Raw genomic sequence first — 9,489 nt, 5'->3', positions numbered from 1 at the left:
CAGTAATGTAATGTTCTGAAGTATTGTTGGCCCTGCCCAGAAAAATTAATATGTGTCAGTGTTTACCATTCTCTGTGGTTTAAATCTAAATAATCTGAGGGATATTTTTACTTGCATGTTTGGAAATGTATCCTTATCTGGCACACACAGCACAAGTACACAAACTACACTACCACTCCACACTATGTCATAAGGTTGTTTACAATTGAGTGGACTGAGCATGCCAAAGATTTTGTAACTACTAAGATAATAAACACTTAAAGAGCTAAAATAATACATACATGAGGAGCATAGACATTTTATGTACAAACAAAATTTACAGTGTGGCTCATGGTATATTGTGCAGTTTACCCATTACTTTAGTTATACAGTGTTATTTCAGTTTTCATTTTTATGTATTTTTATTTACTTTTTAAATGAGATAAGTAATGAATAATTAACTTTAGTACTGTTCAAATGCTTATCCAGTAATACTAAAGGTAATTGGAAACTCCTTGTCCTATTTTAAAACTAATGAGGCAAAACCAGAAAAAGTATTGTTTTGCAAATTTCATAATACAGTCTATAATGTAACAAAGAAGTATCTGTCAAAACCTCAAATCTCCAATCTTTTCAAATCTGAAATGTGCTCATCACACTTCATTTCTGCTTCTTGCTTGAGACATAAATATCATTAAAAGTATTGGTCTTGAAATAACGAAGGCAACACGAATTTCTTATCAACTGTCGAAACACTGGGAAAAATCAGATCCAAAACCTGGGTGCACTTCTGAATGCATCCACTAGTTATGACTGCTATCATAACAAGAAGATCAAACATTTTTAGTTTTCTTTCTGATATCGACTATGGATAAAAATGAGTTGCTAGCAGAGATGTATTTGCTTAAGTGAAGATGTATTTGAAGTACACAAATATTATTGTATCTTAAACTCTGGATAGTTATCGAGTCAATATTTTTTTCAAGGTCGATTCTCCTATACCTTAAATGTAAGCATATTTCATTTGTATATCTAAAATACATTTTTTTTATTTTCTTAATAAGAGAATGACTGTAGGAAACCTATAGAAACAACCATCAAATTGGTCAGTAGAACCAACTCTTAACAGGCTAGGCCTCAACTAAAATAGTCTTTATCCCCCTCGTATGGCTGTATGTCATGCAGGTTTGCACCTCATATAATTTAAGAACCATGTATTTTATGAATGTCCAAAAATCTTTTCAACCTTGATTTTATCCATTTTTCCTTTCTCCTGGTACCGAAATTTCTATTTTTCTGTGTTTGGAGCTGCAGATGAAGTATAGCTAAATACACATGCAATATAGTAAGGGCTATTCAATATGTAACACAAAAAAAATGGGTCAAATGGCTCTGAGCACTATGGGACTCAACTGCTAAGGTCATTAGTCCCCTAGAACTTAGAACTAGTTAAACCTAACTAACCTAAGGACAACACAAACATCCATGCCCGAGGCAGGATTCGAACCTGCGACCGTAGCGGTCTTGCGGTTCCAGGCAATATGTAACACAAGATTTTTTCCTTGGCGATTTATGGTTTAAAGAATACAGAATCTGGGACTTTGTTGTGGGACATTGTGGAATATTTCCGCTTCAGCCCCTATAGCTGCATGAAGTTCCGATAGGTGGCGAAGCTATATGTAGCTTTCAAGATGGCATCTGTAACCGAGGTGCTTTCCAAGCAGAGAGCTGTCACTGAGTTTCTTTTGGCTGACAACAATAGCATCACAGATATTCAGTTTCACTTGCAGAATGCCTATGAAGAGATGGCAGTGAACAAATGCACTGTTAATCGTTGGGCGAGGCATAACCTGTTCTATCTCCCGCGCGCCATCCGGCCTCACACAGTTGTGACTCCAGCAATATTGGAACATATGGCCACTCTTATTCGAGGTGATTGACGGATCACAATCAGACATCTCGCTGTTCAACTGGACGTCTCTGATGGTAGTGCTGACACTCGTCCATCAGTTGGGCTACTCTAAGGTGGGTTCCTCGCCGCCTAATGGAAGACAGTAAAATAGAAGCGGACTACTTTTCCACTACAATGCAAGGCCTCACATAACTCCACGCACCTGCGTGCAGGTCATGGAACATCATTGGACTGCTCTTCCTCATCCAACCTACAGCTCGGATCTCGCACCTCCGACTTCCATCTGTTTGATCCAATGAAGGCTGCACTCCACAGAAAGCAGTATGTGCATGATGTGGAGGTTATTGATGAAGCAAGACTTTGGCTCCTACACCAACCAATGGAATGGTACTATGCGGAGATACAGACACTCTCAGTAAGATGGGGTAAGGCCGTCGCATTGAAAGGGGATTATGTTGAAAAATAGAGCTTTCTAGCCAAAAGAGTGGGGAATAATTGGTGCATTGGAATCCTGAGTAAACCGTGTTTACATTCAGAAAAAATGTGTTGCACTACTTACAGAACGCCCCTCGTACAATAACTCTGCCTCGTGAAACTGAATGAAGACTCGGAAAAACTTGACAGGTCAAATGTAACCTTACTGTGGAGATTAAGATGTGCGCAAGTGACTGGCCTGTCCTTGTGGGAATTAGGGAAAAGCGTTGGACGGGTATAATGCAGCCATGGTTATACTGGGCTAAGTGTGCTGTTCTGTAGCTTATTAAGGGCTGCACAAAGAACCGTCAGAGAAAATATCAGGTACACCATTTCGGCAGTATTGTGTAAATGTTCACACCAACCTAAGTTGAAAAACGACGTCGAGACTGCCGCCATGACAAGCAAACTGTATAATGTCCCGTGAGCAACCTGACCACCAAACAATGTTGATCAGTGACAGAGACAATCATTTCGCGAAATACCTTAGAATTTTGGAATTAATAAAAAGTGTACCACAAATATCAGGAGAGGACAAGTGGCTCCTTTCGCTCCCACTCCCACTCCCATTGCGGACTCCAGTGATGTTCCACGATGTTTCATAAGTAATTCTCTTCGTTCAATATTAATAACGTTGTACAGTTGTCGTATTTGTAGAGGTCCAGATTACTGCACCAGTCTTTCAATGTTCGATCGAGTTCCCGCATTGCTCGTTTGTGCGGAAACGTACATTCGTCCTAAATGGTTATTTTGCGCTTCCGTAGTACTTTCACCATTGCTGAATTTTTGCCAATGTTGCACGTCGCTTTACCAATCGATTGTAAATTCAGCGGCACTTTGAGCACAGGGTGAGGTGTTCGTCCTTCTTCGAACAATGTGGCAGCGATCCCAGATGATATTATGCCCAGCGCTGATTCACTTTGTGGTGAATCTAAGCTAAAATCAATGAAATTAGGAACGTTTTGCCAGTTCCGCCAGGTGCATCGAGGAAGAAGATTCCTGCGTATCCGTGTTTGGCTGCTGTCATCAATGTATTACTGTGCGTGGTTTTCTGTTGCTGATTCAAAAGTGGGAGCTGTTTTCGTGACTCAAAGCATCTCGACCGTATTCCCGTTCTCGGTCAATTTCTTGACCGAATGAATCATGCGTGACGCGATTCGCCGCTGGCATTCCGAATTCGTGCAACGTCGTGCCGGACATCATCAGGTACAAAAAATGGCTCTGAGCACTATGGGACTTAACATCTGAGTTCATCAGTCCTCTAGAACTTAGAAATACTTAAACCTAACTAACCTAAGGATATCACACACATCCATGCCTGGCGCAGGATTCGAACCTGCGACCGTAGCGGTCGCGTGGTTCCAAACTGTAGCGCTTAGAACCGCTCGGCCACAGCAGCCGCCATCATCTGGTACAAATTCTCTATAGAAATCAGTGGTGCGTTGTGAATCTCACCGTAAAATTCAAGTTCGGCATTCGTTATTGTTGTACGCACTCAATGCAGAATGTTTTCAGCTATATTGTCTTTGTATTTTTTCCGTAAAACGAGTAGATTCGAAGGAAAACACGTTTAAATGACGATGACAAAATGTGATCGAATTTGATGTGCAGTAGACGCAACAAGTATCAGTGAATGTGTGATGCCACTGAATGTCATCCACGAATAAATGTTATGAAAGCATGTGACTGCAGAACTGTCAAACTGACCGCCACACTTCTTTCATTGAGATTTTCATACAGAAATGCCCTCCAAACTTACGATTTGAATTTTGCAAATAATGTCTTTCATACAGACCCTGTCCTGACAGTTACAAACACAACAAAAAAATCAGCCAAACGAGTCAAGCCATTCCCAAGTGATGATCTTTCATATGCGGCAATTGATTTTTTATTTATATACATCTTAAAAATTTGTCTTTTACGTAAACACTCCTCTTGCTTTGACACTACTGGCCATTAAAATTGCTACACCAAGACGAAATGCAGATGATAAACGAGTATTCATTCGGCAAATATATTATACTAAAACTGACATGTGATTACATTTTCACGCATTTTGGGTGCATAGATCCTGCGAAATCAGTACCCAGAACAACCACCTCTGGCCGTAATAACGGCCTTGATACGCCTGTGCATTGAGTCATACAAAGCTTGGATGGCGCGTGTACAGGTACAGCTGCGCATGCAGCTTCAACACGATACCACAGTTCATTAATAGTAGTGACTGGCGTATTGTGACGAGCCAGTTACTCGGCCACCATTGACCAGACGTTTTCAATTGGTGAGAGATGTGGAGAATGTGCTGGCCAGGGTAGCAGTTGAACATCTTCTGTATCCAGAAAGGCCCGTACAGGACCTGCAACATGCGGTCGTGCATTATCCTGCTGAAATGTAGGGTTTCGCAGGGATCGAATAAAGGGTAGAGCCATGGGTCGTAACACATCTGAAATGTATCGTCCACTGTTGAAAGTGCCGTCAATGCGAACAAGACGTGACCGAGTCGTGTAACCAATGGCACCCCATACCATCACGCCAGGTGATATACCAGTATGGCGATGACGAATACACGCTTCCAATGTGCGTTCACTGCGATGTCGCCAAACACGGATGCGACCATCATGATGCTGTAAACAGAACCTGGATTCATCCGAAAAAATGACGTTTTGCCATTCGTACACCCAGGTTCGTCGTTGAGTACACCATCACAGGGGCTCATGTCTGTGATGCACCGTCAAGGGTAACCGTAGCGATGGTTTCCGAGCTGATAGTCCGTGCCGCTGCAAACGCCGTCGAACTGTTCGTGCAGATGGTTGTTGTCTCGCAAATGTCCCCATCCGTTGACTCAGGGATCGAGACGTGGCTGCACGATCCGTTACAGCCATGCGGGTAAGATTCCTGTCATCTCGACTGCTAGTGATACCAGGCCGTTGGGATCCAGCACGGCGTTCCGAATTACCCTCCTGAACCCACCGATTCCATATTCTGGTAACGGTCATTGGATCTCGACCAACGCGAGCAAAAAAATGGTTCACATGGCTCTGAGCACTATGGGATTTAACTTCTGAGGGCATCAGTCCCCTGGATCTTAGAACTACTTAAAGCTAACTAACCTAAGGACATCAGACACATTCATGCCCGAGGCAGGATTCGAACCTGCGACAGTAGCGGTCGCTCGGTTCCAGACTGTAGCGCCTAGAACCCAACGCGAGCAGGAATGTCGCGATACGATAAACCGCAATCGCGATAGGCTACAATCCGACCTTTATCGAAGTCAGAAACGTGATGGTACGCATTTCTCCTCCTTACACGAGGCATCACAACAACGTTTCACTAGGCAACGACGGTCAACTACTGTTTGAGAAATCGGTTAGAAACTTTCCTCATGTCAGCACGTTGTATGTGTCGCCACAGGCGCCAAACTTGTGTGAATGCTCTGAAAAACTAATCATTTGCATATCACAGCATGTTCTTCCTGTCGGCTAAATTTCGCGTCTGTAGCACATAATCTCCGTGGTGTAGCAATTTTAATGGCCAGTAGTGTATGAGTCTGCATTTTGTATCCCTTCTATTTCAGTCATAATCTTATTATAAATGTGATTATGTCTAAAATAAAAATAAGTGTAGGATTATTTGAGGTCGTGTACTAAGGTTGTGCATTGTTGGTGTGTTACAGGTGGCGGCCGCCGGATTCTACTTCCTGCGCCGTGGCGACGACGCGGTGAAGTGCTTCTACTGCGACGTCGTCGTCAACAAGTGGGAACCCAGCGACGACCCGTTGGCGGAGCACCGCAGGTGGTCGCCCCGGTGCCCGTTCCTGAACCCGTCGCGGCGCGGCTGCGCCGACGCCGTCTCCTACGACTCGTGCAGCCCGTTCGGGCCGCCAGCGGCGCTGCAGTCGCGGCCGCAGCCGAAACCGACGCCGGTGCACGCGAAGCGCCCCGCCTTTCCGCAGTATTGTGGGCGCGAGGCGAGGCTGGCTTCGTTCAAGGACTGGCCGCCCGCCATCCCCGTGAAGCCCGCGGCGCTCAGCGAGGCGGGCTTCTTCTACTCGGGCAGCGGCGACCGCACCATCTGCTACTACTGTGGCAGGGGGCTGCGCGACTGGGACGCCAACGACGACCCCTGGGTGGAGCACGAGCTCTGGTTCCCCGGCTGCTGGCACGTGTCGCTGCACCGCGGCAACGACTTCGTCAACGAGATTGCTCGGAATAGGGACGACTTAATCGCCGCCAAAACGGATCCCCACCAAACTGCGACCGTCGTGCGGGCCGAAAGCTCCAAGTCGCAACCGCGACAAGAGACACCGGACAGCCGAGTCGAGAAGACGGAAAACGGTGCCACCGAAGAGAAGCGTCTCTGCAAAATATGCTTCGAAAAGGAAATGGGCGTCGTATTCCTGCCCTGTGGGCACATCGTGGCCTGCGTCGACTGCGCCTTGTCAGTTGCAGATTGTCCCGTCTGCCGCCAACCCTTCCAGAACACGGCCAGAGTCTACTTATCGTGATGGACCCCGGTACGAGTAGAAAAAAGCACTGAGACCCATGACAGCTGGGTCTCAGCTTACCAGCCCGCCAGATATCGACCGAGAGTCGACTGCTGGCGTCTACACATCGACTACTGTCTCGCAGTGGGTGGAACCGAAGCGAGAAGCCGAGTATCTCCAGTAAGAACGGGAGCAACGAGACCTACAATATCGCGGTCTCACCTTACCGATCAGCCAGATATCGACCCAGAGTCAACGGCTGGCGTCCACACATTAACTCCGTCTCACAGTGTGTGACAACGAGGCTGCTCCGAGGCGCCAACTGCTGCAAAGTAGAAGGGTCAGAGTGAAAACATCTTCAGACACCTACGGGTTGTTCTATAATCGTTTATTTCTCACACTTAATACATTTCGGACCAAAATCATTTTCAGCAGTTTTTGTGATAAAATAAATGTAAGAGAACCTTCATTAACCTGGTTATCTCAACTTACAAGAAGTTGTGAGCTGATCAAATGAAATTATGTCGTTCTGTTTTCGTTCATCTTCTAGTTCCTCGCCTTGAGAAAGGTGTGACATGCAGAACGACAGAAGAAACCTAGCTTTTCATTTCCGCTCCATTTTCCCATATATGTGTATATAACTTCGAGCCCATCCTTTGATAACCACAGTTGTTGAAAATATACTTTGCCCAAACACTTCTTCAGTGTGAGAAATAAAAGCTTATAATGCAGCCACATGTGGTGTCGTGCAAATATTTTCTAATAGCTATGAGGCACGAGCTTTACGAAAATAAGAAGCAGGTTCTCTACAGTGAGAAGAAAGGTTTTTTATTACACCTTTTTATGCTGTAGGGCGCCATCTACCGGCCTTCTAACAGTTTCATCTGCAGCCTGATAGACATCTTGAAATGGCAGATATCTTTGAGATTCTGTACAGCATTTCGACTTGTAATTAGAAACTAGCAAAAATCGCCTCGCCTTATGAAAATTCTGACAGGTAGAATCACAAAAGAGCTGTTGTACTTGGTGTCTATTGAACTGCAGATATGAAGAAAATGCTCCAAGGCTGCACAATTTGTGCCACAGAAATTCACGCTTTTACATTTTTATAGTTCTTTACCATTCACATTGATATCCATTCTTCTTCTTCTTCCTCTTCTCCTTCTTATTTGATGTTCCCCTTCCATTTGATACCCTTAACTTCATTGCCTTCAGGGAATATTTTAAAAATATCTGTTACATGTTTCCTGTTGCTATTTCCCTTATGTAATGCAAAAGAAATATTGCGATTTTACTTCTAAAGAACTGATTTCCTTCTTTTTTTTACTTTTCCAGTCATTATCGGTCATACAAGCAGAAAAAGACCACAAACACAGCTTATAAACATACAAAAAAATCAATAAAACTGTTTGATTGCTGAAAACACTCTTCATGTAAAACATAAACTCTGTCCATAGGCCTTAGTGGGCCTATCAGTACAGAGTAAACAGCATGTTACCCTCCCTAATCACGTCACTGGATGCAATGTAGAGGGTCGTGGGATCAGTATACTGCTTACCCGACTGCTGTCAGTTTTTGTGACCTGGAGCCACTACTACACAGTCAAGAAGCTCCTCAATTGGCATCACCAGGCTGAGGGCCCCTGTTTGAGTCCTTCCGCCAAGGAAATTCCTAGGCATTACAGGGAATCGAACCCGGGTTCTTTGCATGGCAGTTGACTGCACTGACTCCTCAATTATAGTGGTGGACGTATGCAGTACTGTCCCTACAATCATTCATCTTGTCTGAAACACTGCTTTACATGCATTTAGAGTTCCTGTCGTTACAGTTTCTAGCATTCCTTACATTAGCATAGTGGGTACACTTTCCACTTCATAATTTACAGCAGAAGTACCCACGTCTTCTTAGGATATCACTATTTTTTGACAGATGAGAGCAAAGCATTTTGTGTACTACTGAAACGAAATGATATGTTGAAGCTCAGTAAACAGTGATCTTCTGCAGTGCAAATTGTAAGCTTTGACTAGCTAAATTAAGTATACCTCCAGTTACCTTAATAACAAGAAACATTTAGGTTCATGATTTTTTAGTTATATATTGATTTGGTGCTAGATAAAATAAAATCATATTCATAACTTGAAATGCAAACATGTCAATATTCTATGATATTTTATCAGGACATGAAGCAACTTTCAGGGCATTAAGCATTGTTTCCTTGTAGGAAGACTGATAATTCATTAAGATTCTAATGCAATCAATTTTTATCTGAACATGCATTTAAAAATCGAAGACCAATTTGGAATCTAACAGATTACTGGTAAATATGCAAAAGTAAATGATAAATCAACAGTAAAAAATTATATTTGTGTCTTATTGGTCATTTGAATATTGTACCTGAAATGCATATATTAAACATATTTTTACGTAATTCTCAAAACTTTACTTTGTCTTTTTATTTCTATTTATTTGATAAAAAATATGCTTCTAACGTTAGTTCCTATAAGAGCATGGTGGGTGCTATCCTAAAGTGCATCTAGAAAATTCGGAATTTGAGATGAATATCACAATACTTTCTTCACAGTAAATATCAAATTTTGAAAGTTATTAACCCAGTCATGAATGTTCTTTATTTGATATAGAC

The 9,489-nt window shown here is 43.2% G+C and overlaps 1 protein-coding gene across 1 annotated transcript in view; it reads left to right on the top strand.

The window, feature by feature from the left end:
• The window catches only part of LOC126473312 (putative inhibitor of apoptosis), a 28,007-nt gene extending 18,722 nt beyond the window's left edge, over positions 1 to 9,285 (top strand). Inside the window, exon 2 of the mRNA XM_050100290.1 lies at positions 6,039 to 9,285. Within this exon, the coding sequence (XP_049956247.1) occupies positions 6,039 to 6,869 (831 nt within the window). The 3' untranslated portion in view covers positions 6,870 to 9,285. The remainder of the gene's footprint in view (positions 1 to 6,038) is intronic.
• Positions 9,286 to 9,489: the final 204 nt, after the last annotated feature.

Source organism: Schistocerca serialis, chromosome 4 (assembly GCF_023864345.2).
Source record: "Schistocerca serialis cubense isolate TAMUIC-IGC-003099 chromosome 4, iqSchSeri2.2, whole genome shotgun sequence".
NCBI lineage: Eukaryota > Metazoa > Arthropoda > Insecta > Orthoptera > Acrididae > Schistocerca > Schistocerca serialis.
Note: the sequence above shows the minus strand (reverse complement) of the source record. Positions and strands in the feature narration are given on the sequence as shown.